The sequence below is a fragment of the Cavia porcellus genome, unplaced genomic scaffold, assembly GCF_034190915.1.
Source record: "Cavia porcellus strain 051 isolate PalLab524CR breed Dunkin Hartley unplaced genomic scaffold, mCavPor4.1 scaffold_4, whole genome shotgun sequence".
NCBI lineage: Eukaryota > Metazoa > Chordata > Mammalia > Rodentia > Caviidae > Cavia > Cavia porcellus.
The window spans coordinates 37,672,297-37,696,192 of record NW_026947487.1 but is presented as its reverse complement, the minus strand read 5'-3'; the positions used below and the strand labels follow the sequence as shown (position 1 = coordinate 37,696,192).

Genomic DNA, 23,896 nt, shown 5'->3' with positions numbered 1-23,896 from the left:
ATGTCCTTAACTTTAAATAGCACTCTTACTATTTTCTTTTAAATGCTGCTTTCTTTGTTAGCAGTCTTAAGAGTCTTCTGCTGCCTTCTCTTTGGGTTTCTCTCCTTTGCAAAAAACCTTTCTGGCACCACTTGGTTTTTATTCATTTAGATTAGAGTTACCCAGGCCAGGGATTTAGCTCAGTGGTATAAGCACCTGGCTGGCAAGCATGAGTTTGTGAGTTTAATCCTCGGTACCAAAAAACAAAAAAAAAAAAAAAATTGATTAGAGTTACCTTATGGGCTTGACAAAATTCTGAAAGAACTGGTCAGTACAAGCAAGACATGTTAGAAGTAGTAAATGAAACAATAATAAGGCCATGCAGAAAGACTGAAAAAAGTGCCAGATTATGACTTAATCCACTAGATGTAGCTGTACAATAAAAGTATATTAACTCACTTGTCACCGTAAAGTTTGCCACCAAATGAAACTTGTCATGTGTCACTCACTGACAGTTTTGAAATGAGTCTGCAAGCAACTGACTTAGTATGTTCTCTATATGCTCTAATGTCTCTGCTAATGTTAATCTGTATTTGCGGCCACTCCTCAGCACTAGCATCACTGCCACAGTTCCATCTCACATGCAACCTAGAATCTTCACATGTGCTCCTATAAGACTCGAATACTTTAGCTAATCTAACAGGATGCAGAGCTCAGGCCATAATAGGAGTGACGGGGAGTGGTTTTAAATAAAAGACTAAGCTTCACTTGCTCACAAGCCCTTTACCTCTTGCTGTGTGGCTCAGTTCCTAGAAGGTACTAGACCAGTACCAATAGGTAGCTTAGGGTTGGAAATCCTGTCTCAGGAACCAAAGGGAATAACTAATTATGAGAATCAAGAAAGAGTTCTGACAGATTAAAAAAGAGAGAGAGAGAGACAACCTATGATGACTCTACAAGGTGGAAGCTTGGATCTACCTCACTCTACTTGCGAGAGAAAATTTTGTCTCCCACCAACCTCCAGGAATAAGAATGCCTGCTGATACTGTTGAGAAACACAGATTAGAGTGGAAGAGTCTTAAAACTACACTCCATTCTTGTGCTTTATATATGAAGAATAGTTTTTATCTGCAATACAGGAGGCACAGAGAGACTATAAGTACTATGACAAATAAAAACATAATAAAATAAAGCAGAAAAGTCACTCTAAAACTCATGACAAAACCAGTCACACATACTACAATCTATCCCTATCTGCATTAAATCAGTTTGTTTTTAGGCAAAATACATCCCTCTTAATCTTAACTGAATTAATTTAAAGGGTATTATTTCACAAAAGCCCTTTTACATTCTAAACTACATAGTTGAATAAATGAACTTTATTTTGCCATTGACTTAAACTAAAAAGAATAATTTATTTATTAACTAATGAAAATATGGTCTATGCTCTTAAAAGTATAGGATTAATACTATGGGGATGAATGACATATTTTTGCAAGTTCAATGCTTTATTAGCATAAATAAAAATGATTCTGTTGATTTTTCTACTTCCTCTCTAGACTTACACAAAGCCTTAAACAAAGACTCTAAAAAAGAAAGTTTTCTAACATAATTATGTCAGGTTTGTCAAAAATGCTGCAAGTAACATCAGCATGTGTGCTCCTCAAAAGTAACTGAAAGCGTTAGGAAACAAGCCTGTATCACTCTCTCTGAGAAGACAGACATACAGTTTTAGAGAGGTTGCATCCTTTGATAAAGGTCACACAGATACTAAACAAAAGAGTGAAAACTAAGCTATATCAAAAATTTAAAGTCACTACTATTCACTATAATCCATTAACATGTCTGCTTTTCCCAATTACTTATTCCATAGCAGTATACCCATGCTTTGCCAGACCTCCTAATTTCTTATTATGTGTGTCTATTTTAAAGATGAATTAAAGATGATAAAATATGTAACAACCTGAAGCTATTTTATGTCTCATACTTATAAATACTTACAAAAGTATATTTGAGTTTTGATTTTGAAAACTCAAGTTCTCAACCAGAAAAGCATATATCCATATAAATTCACCTGAAAAAAAAATAGTACCCTACAGAATTCATTGATTTCTTAGTTTTTGGAGTCTTGTTATATCATTCCTACTTCCTTTGCCTTTTAAGTTCATCAAAAAGCTTTTTTAAAAATGAGTGGATTTTTTTTACAACTAGAGTAAAATGTGTTCTGAGCCTGGTGAGAACGGACTGTTAATCTCTTCATTTTATTGACCTACTTCAGTTTCAGCTCATTAAACACAGACATCTCAATGATCAAAAGAAAATGAACCAAATGTAACTTGGTGTAACCTTACTGAGGAAGAGAGTTATTCAAAAAGCAAATAAATCTGAACAGGTAATTTAATATTGACAGTCTTCCATTTAAAGAATATATACGTAATGAATAAAGGCATCCAGGAATCATTTTTTTCTCATACATTTCATTCGATCAATAAAGGGGCATTCATGGTATGCTTTACATTCATCTCTTTTAAAAGATTTTATTCTCTCCCAAACTTTAAGACAAGGAAACAGAGGACTATTGTCTCTAAAATGATGGCTTCAAAGATTATTTAATTATATTTCCCACAGAATTATAAAAACTAAAACTTATCATATGGAAGGGAAGGAAGCTGGGAAGATGGCGGATCAATAAGCAGCAAAGTAAAAAGCCTCTCCGAGAGAAATAGCTCAGATGTGGAATATAGCATCCTGGAGAAGACCAGATGGAAGGAGATAGATCCTCTCGACCTAGGAAGAAACTAAAGTGGAAGGGAAAAAAAAGAAAGAAAGAAAAGAAAAGAAAAACATTGACAGAAGACTGTAGCCAGATGTGCTCTCACCAGAGCCAGTTCCACTGTGTGCGAAATGCCACTGGAATTCAAAGACTCATGGTCGTGGGGAAGTTGGGGTTGGCAAACCCGAGGACCTCAGTAGGAAGATGCAGTCGCAGAGGGGAGTGGCAGACCAGAGAACTGCACCAACTCGCAGTGAGTGTGGGGAACTCAGTCCTCCCACAGGAGTGGGCAATTGGCCGGGTGACATTTTGGAGTCAGGCAAAATAAGCCCAGAATCAGAACTGTGGCCAGCTTCATTCAGCCACTCCTATCCACAGAGCAGATTGGCGAGAATTGCTTGGACTGAGTCCTGCCCCTGTACATGATCCAATAGCCAAGACCAAGATTTCTCTGAAGTATCCCTAACTGGTCCTGAATGCAGGGCACACACTAACATGATGAAGGTTCCCAGTGGTTGACCAGCTCAGAAGGGAGAGGCCAGCCAGCCCTGCCCCTGCTTGTACTCCAGCTGTCACTAACAGACTGGGGAGGACAGCATCCCTAGCCAGCATACTTCAGAGAAAATATAAACAATACAGGAAGTGCCACGGGCCCCCACTATTCACTTGTCTGGAAGAAATCAGAATCATGACAAAAAGAAACAAAAGGATGTCTCCAGCCTCCAACCCAAGAAGTACAGGCCCAGGAGAGGTAAACACAGAAAAGACTGGGGCTTGCACACCTGTAGTTTCTGAAAAAACATCATCTGACATAAAGAAATATCTTCATGAATTATAAAAGAATTTAAAACAGAAATACTAATACCAGTAAAAGAAGATATAAGAAAAATAATTAAAAATGCTAAAGCATCTCTCAAGAAGACACAAATGGAAGAATAGAGGAACACAGAAAAAAGAGGGAAACCTTCAATGAAGAATATAAAAAAAAATCTAGAATACATGAAACAGATGCAAAGAGATTACCAGAAAATTAAAAACTCCACTGAGTTCTCAAAACCGCTTGAAAGAAACTAAAGACAGACTATCAAACCTTGAAGACAGGTTTGCAACTTGCGATCACAAAAGGAAAGCTCTCTTAAAAATAACAAGGAACCAGGAAGGAATAACGCAAAGGCTAGAAGATGACAAGAGGATCTATAACTTAAGAATAATAAGTGTGAGTGAAGAAGCAGGGGTAAACACAAATGAAATACAAAGGCTATTTGCAGAAATAATTAAGGAAAATTTCCAAAGCATAAGAAAAAGAAATAATATTCAGACATATGAAGCATATCTCCAGCCAGCTATAATCAAAATACATCAACACCCAGGCATATAATAATCAAGATCCCAGAAATTCAACACAAGAACAGAATATTAAAAGCTGTCACAGAAAAGAAACAGATCACCTATAAAGGAAAACCCATCAGAATCACAACAAACTTCTCGACACAAACCATCAAATAAAGAAGAGCTTGGAGTGAAGCATTCCAAGTCTGAAAGAAAATAACCTCCAACCCAGACTGATGTACCCTGAAAAACTATCTCTCAAAATTAATGGAGAAACAAGATGCTTCCAAGACAAAGAGGAACTGGGGGAGTTCATGACCACCAATTCAACCCTACAAAAAATACTGAAGAATCTAAAGAAAGATAAAAAAAAAAGACCACGGCTTGAGGAACTGTGCCAGAGGGGACTCACTGAATAGGGAAGACAGTGGAATGAAAAGTAGACAAACAATGACAGAAAAATAGCATGGCAGAGAGGAGGCAGAAAAGACTGGCCATAATCACTAACATGGATGGCCTCAATAGACTAATAAAAAGAAACACAGGCAGGATGGATCAGGAGATAGGGTCCATCTCTACAGAAGAAATATAATTAACCTGAAAGAGGGTCAAAGATGAGAAAATAATGCTCTATGTGACAGGGGACCAGAAAAAAATGGGGGCATCTCGCCATTCAGCTACAGATTAGTTGGAAAGACACAACACTTTTATACACGGGAGAACTACTTGAGACTTTGTTATGGATTGAGAACTGGTGGTCAACTTAACGCCAGCTGGGTTACATCAGCATGCACTGAGCGAATATGCTCCACCTGAGGAGGATAAATAGGTGGAAAAAAGGGAGGTGTTGAGGGTTGAGGCGTTAAGGAGGCATTGTGGATTCTCCTACAAGTTGCTGTCTGAGCTGTTGGTTCTCCTGGAGAAGCCTTGTTCCTCACTTCGAGCATTGCTTTCTGGCTCCAGAGGGGAAGACGTGCTGCTTGGTCTCCAGGATGAACTCGTCATGCTGCTTCCTGGCACATACCCGACTGTGCTTGTTGTTGGAGGAGCTCGGGGCCTCTGTGTCACTGAGGACAGCTGTGGTGCTTTCAGGATAGCCCTGGTCTTTGTTGTGAGTGTGACTTCTTGGCTCCAACATAGAACCCTCATTCCACTAGCACAGCTCCTTCATCCTTCTGGCATAGACTTTCTGGCTTCCACCGCTGACTCTTGGGTCTTCCCGGCACGGATCCATAAAAGAGACTGGCGTGAGTCCTTCTTGTGGGCTCTGGACCTCCAGTTGGACTCATGGGAGGCATTGTCCTGAGCTTTGGGTTTTTATCTGGACTCATGTGGGACATTGCCATGGGATTTAGGCTCTTGACTAAATAATCTATATCTCTGGTGTTGCGGATAGATTTCCTGCATTTTCCTGTGTTAACTTCCAGTGACCATTATAAAAATACTATAAACTCCATGTCCTGATCCTAGTTGTTCTCTGTGTACAACCCCTGACTACACCAGGCTTCTTAGGTGAAGACTTACAAGCTGAGATCAAGCTCATGGGTAAAAAGGTTCAGAACTACTTAGGTAAATAGCAGGTTTTCTCCCTAATCTAAAAACTAAAGGAGCTAGTGGGATACAAAATGTATAATGCACCCTGTGAAAGTGAAAGGGGAGGAATTGTCTAAAAAAGGGAAGGCAGAGGATACTGTTAACCTTGTATCATGATTTGAAACTCATATTGTTTTCATCGCTCAGTTTAGTGTGGTTATTCTGTTCCAGTTCCTCTACTTGTACTAGATTTGATGGCATGGACAGCTATCCAAAAGATAGCAGAATATACTCTAGTAATCACTTTAATTTCCTATTAACTTAATCTGAAGCCCTGTATTGCTTTCATTGTCTTGTCTTGACTGATTTTATTCGAATCTGTTGTATTTGATAGTATCAAATCTGAGAATATCAACAACTACTCTGAAGACAGTGAGATTCACTACGATACCCATGCTGGTTTGACTATTACCTTCTCTGGAAATCCTATAATGTCTCCAATGTTTTGTTTTTATTGATTTTGTTCTATATGCTATGTTCAATTTTATTATGTCTGATGATATGAGCAATTCTATTGAAGATAACCAGAGACATCATGGTAACCACTGTAGATCACCTTGAATTTTGGGTTTAAATCATTTACTATGTCCATCCTTTTGACCTCATTTTGTTTTTTCTCATTTTTATTCTCTTCAAAATAAAAAATTATAACATGGAAGGAAAGAAATAGTAATTCAAACTCATCCTCAAAAGCGTAATAAAAAATTTAACCTATGAAACCAAAAGCTTAAATACCTTTTAAATATGGTTATACTTGAAATACATTAAATGAATATCAAAATGTACATGTTTTGTTAGCACTGAGAAGTAATTCTGTCTAGGTAAAATTTCTTTGTGCCTCCAATAAAATATTCTAAACAAATGAGCTAAACTTTAAAAACCACAAAAGAATTTATCTGAGGTATCACTGAAAAGAGATCTTAAAGATAAATCTAAATACCACTAACCATTGCCAGATAAAGAAAAGGTAGCACATGGGCACAATGGAGTACTGTTTGGTCATAAAAGAGTAAATTCTATCATTTTCAAAAACATGAGTGAATCTGAAGTACCTCATGTTAAGGGAAATAAGCTAGGTTGGGAAGACAAACACTGCACAATCTCACATGTACATGAAATCTAAAAAAATGTTATCATAGAAGCAGAAAGCAAAATGGAACGGCTAGTTTGAAGGAGATATTTTTAAAATCTACAAAATTGTTTTATAAGGAGGAATAATTTCAAAAGATCTGTCTTACACATTGGTAAATATAGTTGGTAACGATATACCATATTCTTGAAAAAATGCAGAGTGACTATTAAAGGTTTTGCAACCAAAAATAATAACTATATAAAACAATACATTATTTAGCAATTTTAATACACATATCAACATATGCTATATTTAAAAAAAGCTTCATTATCAACTTAAAATAAATTTGAGAAATAGACTAGATAAATAACTCTAAATTTGCAATGGTTAGAAATATTTTAAAGATAGACTATGCTCGTTATCATATATCACATTTTGTGGTTCTGTAGTCATTATTTGCTTATTCAGAAAAGCTGTGGTTACTCAATTTGGTCTTCATAAACTCTGAGCCAGTTTCCTTTCAGGAGTAATGATCTCTTCAGCTGAGGAATAATTTCACTGATAGGAAACATGTGACTTATTCCCAACACAAAATTAACAAGAGTGGAAGATGGAAAAGTAAATCATTTTCAAGTTTGTTACTATTAATTTCTTCATGAAAAATACTGTTTTATAAGAAATATATCTAAATGAAACATAAACTAATAAATCCAGAGCCAAATGCAACTTACATTTCTCCATTCTCTCAATAATTTGGCAGGGAAGCTTTACGATCAATCACACTTGCTATATGTTGATAACTGAGCTATGGAAATGCACCATTAAATGTTAAATAATTTTCCTTTCATTGCAGGATATTCGAGGAAACTCCCCCAAGCATTTCTCTGACAATTCGCTTATTTCATTTTAAAAATATTACATAATTAGATTAAAATTTCTTTAAAATTAAATTTTAGTGTTTGATCACTTTATAAAATTTGTGGCAAAGTTACCTTAGAAAGTAAACTCCATAAAAACAGCTTACTCAACAAGCTCACATTAAACATTAATTTAAGAAACTTCACCTACTATATGTATCATTCTAATAACATAAAACCTAAACATTTTAACTGAACACAATAAATAAGCTATTTGCATATCAAAATGGATTAATGTTGGCTTAATCACAGAAAAAGAGAAATCAGTTCCACATCCTGCTCCCCAAAAGCCTCTTGTCTAATTTTTAAAAAGGGGAGAAAGAAAAAGAAATACATTTTAAAAACAGTATTGCTACTTTGAGTCCTTGCTTGAAGTTTAAAATAGCCGAATGCTGACCTATATGTGTTGAGTCTCAAAATTTCAGCAATGATCAAGGAAAAGATAAAATCACAAGACACCAGATGGAAGTAGTGCACAGCAGGTTTTAGGGGAGTCCCTCACTCACAGCATGAGTGTCAGCCATATGGGGCTCTCACAGAAGGGGAAGAATCACAGGAACTCTCCAGAGAAAGGAATTACAGAAGGTCTCGGGTTCAGCTGATAGTACTCAGCAACAAGAGAAAAGTTCTTCAGGGGAAAGTCTCTGGGCCCCAGAAACTCCAAGGCAGAGCTGCCCTGGAGTCTTTTATAGCTCAAGGCTTTGTTTTATCCACAGCTTCTAGACTATGGGTAAAGTTTGTGGGCATGTAAAGTAAGCAGGCTCCAAAAGGATACAAACACTTCATGAAGAAGAAAAGAAAAATAAGAACCTATCTGCACTATGTACAAAGTTAAATGTCACCACACATAAACAGCAGAATCTTAGCTATTTAATATTCATGGCCTTACTTATCGCTAGAGTTTAACCTAAGAATCAGAGAAGTTTGAAAGATGTACCAAAATGCTCCTTGCAGCTTTACTAAATGAATAGACAGTTCAGCTCTAATTCTGGACTAAGCCATCTGTAAGCACCAGACAGTAGAGTGAACATCGTACACAAAGGATAAGCAACATTTATTTGCAGGGCCCATGCACAGAGACTAGACAGAGAGAGCCTTTTGCCCAAATTCTAATATGGGGACAGCAGACCACTGAACCAAGCACTGTGTCTCTCTAAGTGTAGAATCCTATGTGACTTCACAGTTCAGCCTTGAACAGGCTCTGGTAAGTTTTCTCCTCTCATCATGCACACCATCTAGTGGTGAAAGATCTAGAATTAAAAGAAAGAAAAGAAATGTGGCATGATAATAAAAGCCACGCAGGAAATAAAGTGACACTACACTGGTAACTGGTAAAATCGAGAAAGGCCACTCTGAAGAGTGAACATCAGAGAGTCCAAACACGCGAACAAGCCAGCTCTGATTGCATATGTTTGTGAGTGTGGGGGCACTGTTTGCAGAGGTTCCTGCCCGTAGTTCTCAACCAGGAACATTCTGCCTCGCATAGAACAGGTGGCAACATTTGGAGACCTTTTTGCTTGTCACAACCTTATGTGAGAGGAGGTGGCACTGCTACTGACACAAAGTAGGTGGAGGTTTGAGCAGCTTCTAAGTACTCTGCCATGCACAAGACACCCTCCTACACAAGCAAAAACGTCCATCTCAAAGTGTGAATGGTGCTACGGCTGAAATACTACGGTATTTGAAGAGTTCAGTATGTTTACCTTTCAGGACATTAGTCGTTATGGTAATACATCAGAAACCTCCATTTCCAACCTCAAGGGAAAAGTTAACTTATGCTACGGTAATTCAATGGACTATTACAGGCCCGCCAAAACTATTCCTAGAAAAAATAATTTAAAGAGAAGAAAAGAAAATGCTCTAAAGGATACAGCTGCAAGTGTGTTTAGGTTTGTAAGATAGATGACCATATTACTAAGTTTTTGTTGGATCATTGAACACAACTGTTTGCAATCTCACTGTTTGAATGTCCACTTTGTATGCTTTAATTTTGTAACCTGAACAACTATTTCTAAGATGACAATGTGTAATGTATTAACTAATGATATGTTACTGTTTTTTTTGAAATTCTGTATTACTTGTACCCTTTTAATGTTTTGATTTTTTTCTTTGAATAAAATTTTTAAAAATTCATAAAAGAAAAGAATTTAATGGTATAGGAAATATTAGTATCTTTATAACTGGAAAAGCATAGAAATAAAAACTACTCTTTTCAAAAATATATTTCTGTTTATCTAGGGCTTGACAAGGGTGCTGAAAAGAAAACATGAAGCCATTTTGGTAGTTATTGATGAATGATAATATTCTTTTACTGTCTCGTATTTTTCAGCACTTTAAATTATCAAGAGAATGTGTATTCTTTCATAAAACTATGGACATTTGGAATCCCCTTTCCTTTTTATGACAGGGCATTAGACATTCAACTTGCTTGGTAACCATATGTGGACCTGAGGCCAGTAACACAAAGCTGTGTTTTTCTGTGTGACTCATAGAAGAATAAATAATCATTTTAAGATGATTTTAGCAGGATAATTAGTGAAATCTGAGATTTACTAAAGATGAAAAGTGGAAGAATTGAAGACACAGTATAGAGTCTTGTCTTTTCTTCTAGTTGAAAATCAGGCTTATATAAAAGAAATGCTGATACCAAAAGTGGCTATTAAAACTGCCTGACAGAGAATCAGTCAGTAACAAGGTACAGGTCTGAAGGGTTTCATGACTGTATTTTAAAGAAATGGATAGTTATACTTTATTTTAAAGAAATGGATAGTTATACTGAAACCATTCATTTATAAATCATGTCTATTTAGGAGAAGCACCTGGTTAAAAACATTATCCTTGATTCTACCAGTTGATGATAAAAATGTTACAGAATTAGAAAGCATTCTTATCTAATATAAGGACAATTCACAAAGCCTATTTTATTTACATAAAATATATATAAAAACATGTTATACATGTAAAATATATATTATATTTATTATGTAACTATAAAAATATATTTACATAAAATATGGAAAATCCATATTTCAGAAAGTTTAGCTGACTGGAAACATTCAAAAGAGCATGACAGAAGTAGAGAGGGTAAGCATAAAATATCATCCTTAAATTCCCCCAATTGCATGCCTTTTAAAGTTCATTACACAAATGTAGTATATTAGACACTGGCAAAAAGGAACTTAGAAGTATGAGTCAGAGGGAGATGGAGACATATATAATATGTAGAACCAGCATACAATATTTATGACTGTCAGTAATATTTATAATTGACCTGTGATAATTAACAGTTCTGTCAGCTAGAACAGAAAAAGCCCAACTGCTTGGCTTAGCACAGTTCTGGACATGACTGAATGGATTTACTGCAGATGGAAGATCTACCCTGCATATGCATGGCACCAATTAATAAGCTTGAAGCCTAAATGGAATACAAAGGGGACTAAAGAAGGAAGCCTCCTTTCTGTCTCTTCAGAGGAGCTCCAGTCTTCACTCTTCTCTTGCAGGTCTATCTCTTGGCTTCAAGCATAGACCTTTCAGCTTCCTGATAAGGATTCACAGAAGGCTCGAGAGTGAGCTCCAGGCCTTCACTTCTGACTGGATCCTTTGGATCTCTCAGTGCACAGACAACGCTTTTGTACTCTTCCACACCTGACTCTACAGCCCACTGTAAGCCCATTTTGGGTATGTGTGTGTGTGTGTCTAGTGAGCACTGACTATGAGCAATAGGGCACAATCAGTGTAACAGCTCCTTGATAGACAGTAATAGCCTAGGGCCCTAAAGTTGAAGGTAAGTTTCACTTCATCACCAAGCTTCACTAAGGGTCTGGATAAAAATAGAACATACACTCTCTTAGATATCAAAACACACCCAGGACTTTCCAGGGGAGAGAGTGACAAACTGCCCTGGCATGAACTCGGCTGTGATGGTCACTGTTCAACATAAACAACATGCACAGAATAAGAACGTAACAATGAGACAAGATCACTTGGTACCTGTGCTGCAACAAGACGTAGACAAAGGTACTCTATGACCACACAATGACTAAGCATCCTCCTGTCTGACCAACTCTAGTTACTACTGCCTCTTTATGAATGACAGCTAATCCCACTTTAATCTTTCTAACACCTGGATAAAAGTTACCAACACAGCCAATATCATAATCATCCCATAATCATCCCCATTCATTAAAATCTCCTTATGCAGACATGAGGCACAAGCCACACATCCTCTAACAAGCGCTCCCAACTGTTTGCTGCCAGGACATTCCTGGTTCCTATGTGTGCAATCTTCCCTTGCTGCAGTGAGCAAAATGAACCTAATTCATTGGACTACACTCTTATTTCTTGTGTGGTTCTTTATAGTGGGTTTCAACACGACACTGTCCTAAGATTAATAATATGCCCCAATATCAAGCCATGGGTCTCATTTTCTACTATGGAAGTATGTTCACCATAACTATGCTGCTCAATTTGAGAAAAAAATAAAAGTGCCAATTTTAGGGAAAAAAATCTAAATTAGAAATTACCGTCAATAGTGATTGTGACTACCAGCCATCTAATTGAGTGAATCCACACATTAAACCACCCTACAGACATTATTTTGAGGCCTTAATAAAAACAGAACCAGAATGGCAGTAGCAGCAGTGGAGGGCACGGCTATGGATACAGGAGTCAGCAGCAGCAGAGTCTTGTTTGTTTTTTCTTAAGAGTTATATTACTTTGCAACACAACATATTCACTATAACCTGTCATTTTCCATGAACATATTTCCCAATTTTAGAAATAGTCATTTGTGACTGAAAAAAATTCATTATTGTAAAACCTATGTATGTACAGATCTAAAACTAAAATTTCATCCCTACAAATCCAGCTAAAGCTAAAATCAGCATGTGTAATAAAAATTATGACAACAAGAACACACTTTGAACACATTATGTGCCCGGGTTTGGGTCATTTTACATGACTTACTTCATTTTGCCTCTGCATCCACCTTTCTAGAATATTCCCATTTTACAGCTGAGAAAATAGAGGTTCAAAGATGATAACTGATTATCCCAAGACATAGAACTATAAGTGGCAAAACTGAGCTTCAAGACTCAGATGTCCATAATTACAAAGTCTAACATTACCAGGTAGACTGTTTGTCTTAGATAGGAGAATAAAACAAACTGTCCTTTAAAGAATTGTAAGATTTGATCACAGGGAAAGCAGTTAAAACAAAAGGAAACCCTAGAGTGCCACTTTACGTGTGTTAGGGTAATAGAATTTCACTTTCCTGCATCACATATCTTCTTCGTCTTCTACTTATAGGCAAAACCCTCTCAGAAACAGTCACTGCTGCAGCCGGATGCTGAATGCCCACTGAAAGTCTGTGTATTAAAGACTTTTCCCAAAAGTCACACTACTGGGAGGTATGATGGAAGCTTCTAGAAGGAAAGGCTCATAAGTCCTCAGTCACTGAGCACAAGTGCTCAAAGGGAATTGTAAGAACTGGTCTCTTCCTCTTCCTCCCTTTGCCTCCTGGCCCATGACATGAGCATTTTGCTCTGCCAGGAGGTACCCAAGTCACTGAGACCACTTGATCTTGGGCTGGAGGCTTGAAAACCAAATACTATATAAACATTTTCTCTGTGTAAGCTAAGGGTTTCAGGTATTTCATTGTAGTAACAGAGTTAACTAACAGTAACCTTGCACAAACTAATGTAGAGTTTTGCATCAACATATACATTTTTAAAACTAGTATATAAATCACATGAATGCACTCTCCATGTTTTTATGAATCTCTGACTTACCCTCTAAAGAAAGAAAGAATGCACTGTGAACAAGACGTGTGCGAAGGGAGTTTCAATGGGAAAGCATTATCTCCCCTTCCCAGTAAGTGAAACAAAAAGACCTTTCAAAGACACTTCTACTAACAGCTCTTTTCTGAATAAAACAAGTAAGAGCAAAGAGCACCTTGACTACTACTTAAGAAAGAGAATCAGAACACAGGGAAATCTATAATTCTAAACACATCGACACCTTCTTTCCTTTTTTCACACTTCTCATCCAGACATGCTTAGGAGCTCAACAGGCTTAGACGAATTGGAGCAGAGTGGAGAACAAAGGTGAGGGAAATCTGAGAACCAGCTTAAATGGCTGTTCTCACTACATCATAATTTCAAACTGAATATTGAAGATATAAAAGTCACAAGTGTAGGAAGAGATTGTAAAAAGTTATTCAACTTTCTTACATTATAAAAATGACATTTTGGGTGGACAGCTCATGAACTAAACACTGCAGGCAAGAAATGCAAAAAAAAGCATTAAAAATATACTTCCAAGAAAAACAAACATCAAATTAGTGCATTAGCTTTAGTCAGTGAAAGCCTGTGTGCTAAGTACATTTATTAAAGGGATATTAATATTTATATACTCATGTAGAAATGACTACTTATGTTTTAATCATGTTCTCCCTTGAGACTGAGAATAATTTTAGAAAATAAGATATCCAATTACTATATTCAATCATATCAAATTTTATAGATTCCCTATGAACATAGAAATTAATAAAAACATTAAACATATGATACATGTACTTTACTTAATTTAAGAAAGATTTTTTCACTTTCCTGCATCACATATCTTCTTCGTCTTTTACTTATAGGCAAAACCCTCTCAGAGAAGGAATAGAGAAGGAATAGTTGAGAAGGAATAGATATTAAAAGAAAGAATTTAATATTTAATTGAATTATTCAAATGAATGACCAACAATACAGAAACAAGAAAAATAAGAGTTGTATCAAAGTCATACAAATGCCTTTTCTTGCATTATTCTAGGTCAGGATAACACTTCCATGTGACTTTTTCTTAGTTCAAATATCCAAGGCATTTAGTGCTCCTTTCTCCAGCCCCAGCAATGTCTCTAGGAGTACATCTTGCCCAGGACCTTCAGCGGACGCGCTGTGATTACTCCATCAGCTTAAGCCACAGATTTTAAAAGGGCTAGCAACGTGAAACAATCTAAAATAACTTAGAAAAGAAGATTCTTGCCATCCTGGCACTTCATGTCCTATGTTATCAGTGCAAATAATGACAACCACTTCCTTCTCTGCAGGCAGAGCTTTGGTTTGTCTGTACAATACATCTTGCTAAAAATGTTATCTCAGTGATTAATACTCTGGGAAGTTCCTCTTCAAAATAAATAGCATACACATTTCTAGAAATACAGTGCCTTCTAGCCAGTGTGTTGCATTAAGTGGGCACCAGAAATACTGAGATATGAAAAGGAACTGAAACTAGGGCCTTGGGGGGAGGCAGCAACATTCACCGAACATCTCAGTCAAAACTGCATCTGGAGAACAAAAGCTAATAATTCAAATGAAGATTGCACCGTTCAACATCCTCACCATATACACATGCACTTCAATGTATCAGCAGCCAAGTGAGATTTATTTATTAATGAAAACAATCCACGAAATGCAAAAACAGACACGGTGTTTACAAGAGGGTATTTTGTTTGAGGAGGCAAGAATATCAACTATGTTATTTCAAGGAAGGGAGAAAAGAGATTGAGAAAAGAGATCTCTATCTAGTAATGCCTAATAGATATTCGAATAATAGTTCTGTGTTTAAGATGGGTCATGTAAACACAGCGGATTTGATGTTCCCAAATAATCACCTTTTCTTCCCAGGACTAAAAGAACTGAGTTCACAGCCAGAAAAGCAATCAAGCAAACGTGCTACAGCTTGGTAGTGCTAGCTCAGAGCTGGATTCCTCACCTTAGAAACTGGGGTAGTGGATGTATTTTAGACTCAAGCATCTACAAATTCTTTGTTCAACCAAGCAATCTCTGAGCATTCATTTCCATGTTTTCTTCACCGTCCCTGCTAAAGAGGTGCATTGCTCCAATAAGATCTGACTTGGCTCCAGACACTTGCTATTGCATTGAACAACTAAGACCTCTTTCAAATTGACAAGCCCTGGAACTCCAGCCAGTAGTCAAAAATGTGCGCGGTGAGGATAGGGTGCAGAAGCTGAAAGCGTAGTCAAACTGTGCTCACAGGAAGCGCGATCTGCAGTGGCCACGCTAATACTATTCACCCCCTTTGAGTCTCTGGTGTACCTCATCCGCGTTACTTCGTGTTACGTGGCTACCTAGTATGTTAAGTTTGGTCGCCTGCTGCCCTAACATCTTTCAGACCTGAAACTACCTTTCAGTTCTGGGAGACACACCTGGAAGACTCGGAGCCAAGGTGCGCAGGAGCCCCTGACGGCCGCGTCTCTATGAGGGTACAGGATGCGGTACAGGATACAGAAAAGACAGCTGCCCCAGTTATAGCCCGGGTCTCCAGCAAGGGAGGACAGAGAAGGTTCGTGTATTTTCTATCAACTTGGGACGACCAGCCCAACTCCTTTCAGCTCCTGAGAAAATCCCTCTCCTGGCAGAGACATGCACTGGACCAGCTGTCTCCAGATGCCCGCCTGCCCAGCTCCTTCTAGCGCATCCTGCGAGACGGAGGAGCCTGAGCTACAGCTCCGCAGCCGCGGGCGCAGTTCGGGTCCCCAGCGGCACCCCGAGTCCCCAGGGGCCTCCTCGGGATTCACCTTACGCTGTGAGCGCGCCCAAAAGGTCAACCTCCCATTGCCACCTCGGGGAGCCCGGGGAGCGCAGGGCGGGCGCTCCGGGGACCCCGAGCCCTTACCTGGCGCCTTACCTGGCCGCGGCGAATCCGGAAGCCCCCTGCCAGCTCCCGCGAGCCGCCACTGGAAAAGTTTCCGAACTTCTTCGCAGGTCTGCACGCCCTCGCTCCGGGTGGACCCAAAGACAGCCACGAGGAGCAGGCAGCGGAAGCCCACGCGCCAGGTCCGCGCGCCCATGGCGCGGCCGCGTCTCCGCCCGCAGCGCAGCCCCTGCGCCCGCGCTGCCCGCCCGCCAGGCGGACGGCGCGCGGCTCCCGGAGCGGCGGACGGCGCCGCGAGTCGCTCGGACGCGGGCTCCACCTGCGAGCCCCGCTTCCCCAGGCCCCCCGCCGAGACACTCGAGTTTCCTGGAGGAGCACTGCCAGGTGTCGCTCCCCGGCCGGGGCGAGCGGAAGCTGCGCAGGAGAAGAGCCGCGGAGAGCGGCGAGCGCCCGGCCCTGGCCACAGCCACAGCCGCCGCCGCCACCGCAGCCGCCGCTGCCAACCTGGGCCGCGCCGCCCGCCGAGCGCCGCGGGAAGCCCCGCCCCCGGCACGCCCCGCGGGCAGGCCACGCCCCCGCCTGCGTCCCTCCGCGCGGGCTGAGACGCGGTCCGCGGGCAGCCGCTGCAGAGCTTTGAGCAGAGCGACCCGAGAACCAAGCAACCGCCGGGAGACGCAGACCTCACCCTCCCTGTCCATTCCGGGAAAGAGTCCTTCTGATGCAAACAGAAAATGTGTGAAGAGGGTCTGAGAAACAGAAAGGAGAAACATCAGCTGCAACCGGGATAAGACATCTCTCTAGGAATCGAGGTCCTCTGTGCAGAGGGATTTGAATTTAAAGTGCTTGAAATAGAACCTGAGCAGAATAGTTGCTTGCTTGTTTTTTTTTTGTTTGTCTGTTTTGTTTTGTTTTGTTTTTTCCCGGAGAAGCCTAATAGTACTTAGGTTCCAAGACTGTGTATAAGAGAAGTCATTTTCTAATTGGTTTATAGTACTGTTTTTGAACAATGTTGTATAATGTAGTTATCTGCAGGAATTCAGAAGTCGTAAGAATGGCCATTAAATGTTACCACATTGTTATTATCAGAGCCAAATCCAATGTTTCTCTTGTCACTTTTTAGCATCATATTTAATCTCAGCACTTTGTGGAGGCCTTTCTGACCTTTACCACATTCGAAATTTCTTGTAAAACATTTCTCAAAGAACAATTAAGGGAAGAATACTCGGGAGTTTTTCACAAGGAAGACAGAAAAATGAAGCATAAAGGGACTTCAGAATGACGAAGAATTTTGTCCATTTACAGTTTACCAAAGGAATGTATTAGAGACCATATGCCAAATGGCACAGCATATTTTATAAATGCGCCTGCCTCAGCAGCTTGGCCTAGGCGAACAAGAGTGTCCATCTAGAGCCACCTGACCTGATGAGAATCCTTCTCCTCCTCCTCCTCCTCCAGCAGAACAAAGCTACTTACAAGCATTAGCAGAGGGGGCCTATAAATACCTTCACCACTTTAAGGGAATTTCATCTCGAATTGAACCCTTGCCAAGAGATAAAGAGGAATAATTTTAAGTCGTAGTGAAGTGCCATGGGACTTCTAATGACCATCTGACATCAAAGGCAGCACTTTCAGGAGAGTGCATGCTTTAAAATCATGCCAGGCCTATGGCTGGGACACTTTCAAAGTGAAATAGTGCTTACTCGGCTTTTGAATCCATTTCCCAAATACTAGAATTTTTTTTTTCTTAGAAGCTTTCTTAACACATAAGCATAGAAAACAGCAGTTGTTTTTAAATTCTAGGCCCCATCCAAAGCTTTATATACACATGGGGGGCGGGGGCAAAAGAACAAAAGATCTCTCTGTGAGTCTCCTGCTGTGCCCCCATCACGAGGACCTCCAGGAGTCAGCTATAACTGTGTGAAGATCAACAACCACACAGTACTTCTGTACCAGATAACACTTGAGGCATTCTACAGATTCTAACTCACTCATTTAATCTTCACAACAACACTGCAAAGTAGTTACTACTCTTACCATTGTCTTCCCAGTGAGGAAAGAGGGATGAGAGCTAAGACAGCTTGTCTGGGGCCTCCAGTAAGAAGCGATGTTAGGAATCAAACTAAGGGACCAGACACTGCACTCCCACACCCTCTCCTTTTGCACCAAAGCACAGGTTAGAGGCTTTACTAATTTATCATCCTTCTTACTAGTAATACGCATAGTTTTATCTATGTAATTTTACTGTGTTAGAGTACCTTCTGTGTTATTACAAGGCTAATAAATTCCCGTTTCCTCAAAACTTCTTTATTCTAAGATATCCCCTCGTTAACATTGCTCACCACAGACTATTACCCTTCAAAGGTCCGAGATTAGCCAACCCAGCTCATTCCCATAGTGTCTCTAAAACAGTGTGGGAGCCAAAGACAAAAATCACAAATACAGACGGCAAAGTATTGATGGTTCAATAAAAACAAATTGACTGATATATTGATTGCCTATTCTGACAACAACAACAACAAAAAAAAAAACTATGCCAGGCATAACAGGGCTAAAGGAGACATCCAGGCCAATTCTCTTCGCTATGACTTTATAATTTATTTTGACAAAAGAGGTGAGAAGTGATGTATAGAAATGGAGTAGAGCTAATGAGCAAATAATTTGTATAAAATTTCTACATTTGCAAATAATAAATATATTTTATTGCTACCACTTATCCCTTACTGCTTCCACAGTGAGCCAACAAGTGCTGTGGAAGCCTTCGTTTGTTCTACTATCCCTGTGCTACCCAGTGCTACCCAGTATGCTCCCTGTGCTGTGGTACTTTGGGATATGGTGCTACCTTCTAACAGTGCCTTTCATGCGGACAATCTAGAGCAACTGCCTTTCCAATTTATTTGCAACTATTACAAAGGAAGCTAGCGAAGACTTTCCATAATATGATAGTCATAATGCCTCATTCTTTGAAAGATAATCAACATTCTTTGAATGATTTTTATGTACTAGGCTCTGTGTCTTGCTTTCAAAATATCAATACTTAGATAAAAGACTCTTTAAAGGGTCATCATTTGAAAACACACCTTAATAATCCTCCAAATGCCAGGCTTCCCTACTACTTGTAAGTATGTGTTTATAGTTTTTCAACTCAGGACCTTATAAAGAGAAATAGACTCTTCAGTATGGTTTATATATCCTTGGGATATCAGTTTGCAACCCCAACTCCTGCTTTAGGCCAACACCGACCACTGATGTTGGAAGCTAGTTTGGGTAGCTTTTGCACCAAATCAATAATAAGAGCCAATATTTATTAAGTATTTACAGGCATTATCTCTCATTTAACATCTAGACACGAGATAGCTACAATTATACTACTAATCAAGAAAAAAAGTATAAAAACATTGAGTAACTTTCCAAAACCACAGACCTCAACCACTGTGCTTCCCTAAATCAAATACTAGATCTTGGGCCCTGGAATTCAACGTATCATTCATGGATAGAAACGCTGCTACTCACAGGTGCCCATGGCACAGCCTGTGAGCTTCCTCTAGCACCTTGCTGCCTCGCATAAAGGCCTACTGCCTGGTCCTATCTCTTGCCCTGGCCAGACCTTTAACCATGGTAAGTTAGGATGAGCATTTCACAGATTGTTTGGGCATCTTCAGACCTCATGAGGTCCCAAGGGCCAGCCATGAGTTCTCCTGTGCTTGCCAGATGTGGCCCCTAACCAGGAGGCAAGGATCCCTCTTGCTAGCTCCCCACCAACTGGATTAGCTCCACTCTGCCTTATCTTGAGCATAATAGATTTCTTCTCGATACACGGGACATTTTTTCAAACAGGCCCACAACATCTTCCCGTGGAAAGCAGCATCCTCCTGGTCCCCATGCCAGAAGAGTCTCCTTTCGAAGTCCCTGCTCCTTCATCCTGCTCCTAAGGGAAACCTCCACACAGCCGGCAAGGCACGTCTTCACCCCATGTAGGTCCTTCTCCCCTAAGCTGTGAGGTTTTGTTTGTTTGTACTGGACCTCGAACTCAGGACCGTCCACTTGCTAGGCAGGCACTTGCTAGACAGCAGTGCTGTGCTGTTTCCCAGCTCAAGCTGTAAGTTCTGTGCCTAATAGGCTGCTTTACTAAGGCATCTGTCCCAGGTGACAGGCGTCCCCATCTCTTGTGATTTATGGAAAAGCCTCCATCTGTCATCAACAAGGTGAACAGAAAGTAGTCAGGACAAGTACCTCCACAATCCAAGTATTTCCACTTGGTTATTAAAAAAAAAAAAAATTCCTGATCTCTGGTCCCACTTTCTGCCTCTCTGTCTCTCTCAGCACAGGCTCTCTGCCCTGAGCTGCATTAATAAAGGGAGCCAAATTGGAGGTCAGCCCTAGCTGACCCTAGTAATGAGTTTCTGCCAGCAGGCAACCAGAAGGAAATTGAGATGTTCTCCTCTGAAGTTCCCTCAAGCAAAGACAGCCAAGGGACTTTTCGCATTACAAATGTGCGAACTCAAATCCAGATACCAAATAGAAGTTAGCAAGGTGGTCAGTGGGTAAACTTTGATCAGAAACACACTTTCCAGCACATATTTTCTTAAATATATACATATATACAGCAAATTTTTAGATTTGGAAATTCTCATCTTCTAATCATCAGTACATGTGTGTCAATAACACTGAAATAGTTTCGATGCTTTATGTCATTATCATGAGTAATTACACTTCAAGTCAAAAATAATGTAAGTGCTTTCCAAAAAGCAATAGAGAAATACTGTTCCTCAGTAGAAATTTAAAAGTATTTCATATATTTAATTTTACAGGCTTTATATTTGTAATTTCTATTAAAAGGAGTTAATTTATCTTAGGAAACACACTGAGAAATAAAAATACTAGTCGCTTTCTTAAAGTGAATAAATACTAGGAAGATAGTGTGAAAAGAAATCAGCACCATTCAATGAGTTTATGAGCTAAATGTCTTCAAATAGTTTAATCAAATAATTTAATTCTAGCCTATAATCTAAAATATGGAAACAATATGCTTCAAAGTTGCAGTATAGCAGGGAATGGTGGTTCCTGCCTGTAATCCCAGCACGTGGGAAGCTGAGGCAGGAGAATCATCCTGAGTTCAAAGTCAGCCTGTACCACGTAGCAAGACCTTGTCTCAAAAACCAAAAAGAAAAAAAGAAAGTTACAGTACATATGTGCAAATTTCCACATATGACAGAAATGAATGCAAACTTTTCTTAATGTTATTCTCAAATGTAGTTTTGTACTAATATGACACTTGGTTTGAGCAAACAGTCAAATTGACTTGCAAATTCAATTCCATCATTGTTTTTACCAATGTCTTCCAAAGGAAGTGCAAAACAAATAAATTCAGTTGTTTTCTAACATGGACTACAAAATACTTTTTCTTAAGTGAATGATTTCTAGAAATTAAGAAAAACCTTATAACATTTTTCATCTGTTTGGCACTTGCTGGTCATTCAATGTAAGAATTAATGGGCCACAAAGGTTTATCAGCCAGACAAGTCTGGTGAAGTGAGCAGAGTCTATTATCTCAGCCTGTAGCCTCCAAGAGGAAAGTGTGAGTGTCCCTTAGACTTACTGGTGGATATGATTCCCATAAGTCAGGCACTCTTGTCCTTCTGTATTACCTGTACCAGAACACTCAGGTTGGTTGGGTTGGGTTGGAGTTTGGATTGATTTGGCTTCGGTTTTTTAGACAAAGTCTCATTGTGTAGTCCAGGCTGACCCTGAACTCACTACTGTGTAACCCAGGCTACCCTCAATCTTGCAGCAGTTCTCCTGTTCAGCTTCCCAAATATTGAGGGTTTGATTCCGTCTTAAGCCCGCAGTTACTGTTCAACTTCCACTTAATCTCTAGATTTTCATTGTCCTAGTGGAAAATACCACTATCTGATGGATGGTGTCAATAAATCCCCCTAAACCAGATTTTATTTTTCAACTAACGTTATTTATGCATCATTCCATCATCTAGTCTTTGACTGTCAGTAAATCTCAAATATCTGTTTCACTTTTTTTCATTTGTTTTTATGACAAAAATATAATACAGGTGTCTCAACTTTAATGCCTTTGCCAAATTTATCTTTGAATCAAAAGTTAAAGTATTATAATTGCTCGCTTTCCCATAACATCTGATATTACAGTATCTTAAATATCAAAATATTCAGGTAAAGTTAATTTAAAATTAGACATAAAAATATGCTCCAGAATTAATACTTATTGTGTTACTTCGGTCAAGTTAAGACTAAGACTGCTTTGTTACCCCCTTTATGATATAAAATAAAAAGATAATACAATGTCCAATATCCATGTTATAATGTATTTGATGGGGTTACCTGAAAATAAATATTGTATGCATTTTGTACAACTTTTGGTTCATGTTATCCCTCAATCAATAGACATTATTCTTTCCCTCTGGAAAAATACCTGCCATTAATTCACGATCTATTGGTAACATCCTAGATGTAAACAAGGTAATAAACCATCTGCTCTAAATCAATGACCATTCAAAAGTAAAATATTTTATCCTTTTTATATTCTTTCATATTATTTGTCATTTATGGACCTATCAAATCAAGTTTTGGGGTAGCAGGAAAAAAAGCATTACTTCTCAACTTGCTGTAGGTACAGGAGACTAAGTTGTTCAAGGTCACAAGTTAAAAGTCATTAAAAGAAAAAAAGTAACTCCTCTCTGAACATAATGAGCATGGAGAGCAAGACCGGGGTACTAATTATCATCGGCTTCTTAATATGCAAAATGTAGGAACTCTTCTAATGATTACACCTCCTAATTGATAATTATTGCTGATTAACAAGAAGGAAGTTCTTCCAGAGGCTTTTACTGCCATGTGCCATTGTCATAATTGATCTTTAATTGTTCCACGTAAAGATTCCTTTTATCATACATTAATCTTTGCTACTTATAAATAAGGTCCATGTACAGTCCTTATTAGCTATCCCTCGATGTGACATAACTATATAGACATCTTTGAGATTTAATTAGTATTCAGCCTGATTCCTTGTATTTGCATATAAAAAGGTACAAGCAGTTCTTGCTCTCAAGTTGAAAGGGAAATCCCTTCCTCTGACCACTTTGTATTCCCTTCTTTATCCAAAATTTGAGGGAAGAGATAACAACCTTCTCTCTGGCTGTGCCAGAGGAGCCTTTCTCTAGTTCACTATTTTACACCCCTGGAAATTGTACTCCTGTCTTTCCTTAGGGCCATCTGATCTCTTTAGAGCTCCCTAGATTTTCTCGTTTTCTCCTCTCTGCCACTATTTTCAAATTATCTTACAATTAGCATTTCTTTCCCTATTCTTTTGCCTATGTTTCCCTTTCTCCTACTTTCAAATGGCTCAAAACTTGCCCTTCTTTTCCTAAATGTTATTCCTAAAGAGTGTACTAGGTTCAAAGTGAGCACTTAAAATTTGTGTGCATATCTTCAGAATGCGACTGTATGTGAAAGTAAGGTCTTTGTAGTTAACACTAAGGATCTCAAGATTAAGTAACCCTGGTATCTTTATAAGAGGAAAGAAAACAGAGACAAAGTCAAGGTG

At 39.0% G+C, this 23,896-nt stretch overlaps 1 protein-coding gene across 6 annotated transcripts in view; it reads right to left on the bottom strand.

Annotated features, from left to right (window-relative positions):
* The window catches only part of Gpc5 (glypican 5), a 1,275,996-nt gene extending 1,259,337 nt beyond the window's left edge, over positions 1-16,659 (bottom strand). For 5 of the 6 annotated variants that reach the window (XM_063246926.1, XM_063246929.1, XM_063246932.1 and 2 more), the window contains exon 1: positions 16,346-16,659. In XM_063246926.1, coding sequence (XP_063102996.1) covers positions 16,346-16,520 — 175 coding nt within the window. In that variant the 5' untranslated portion in view covers positions 16,521-16,659. The remainder of the gene's footprint in view (positions 1-16,345) is intronic. The other variant, XM_063246927.1, reaches the window with a different exon arrangement.
* Positions 16,660-23,896: the final 7,237 nt, after the last annotated feature.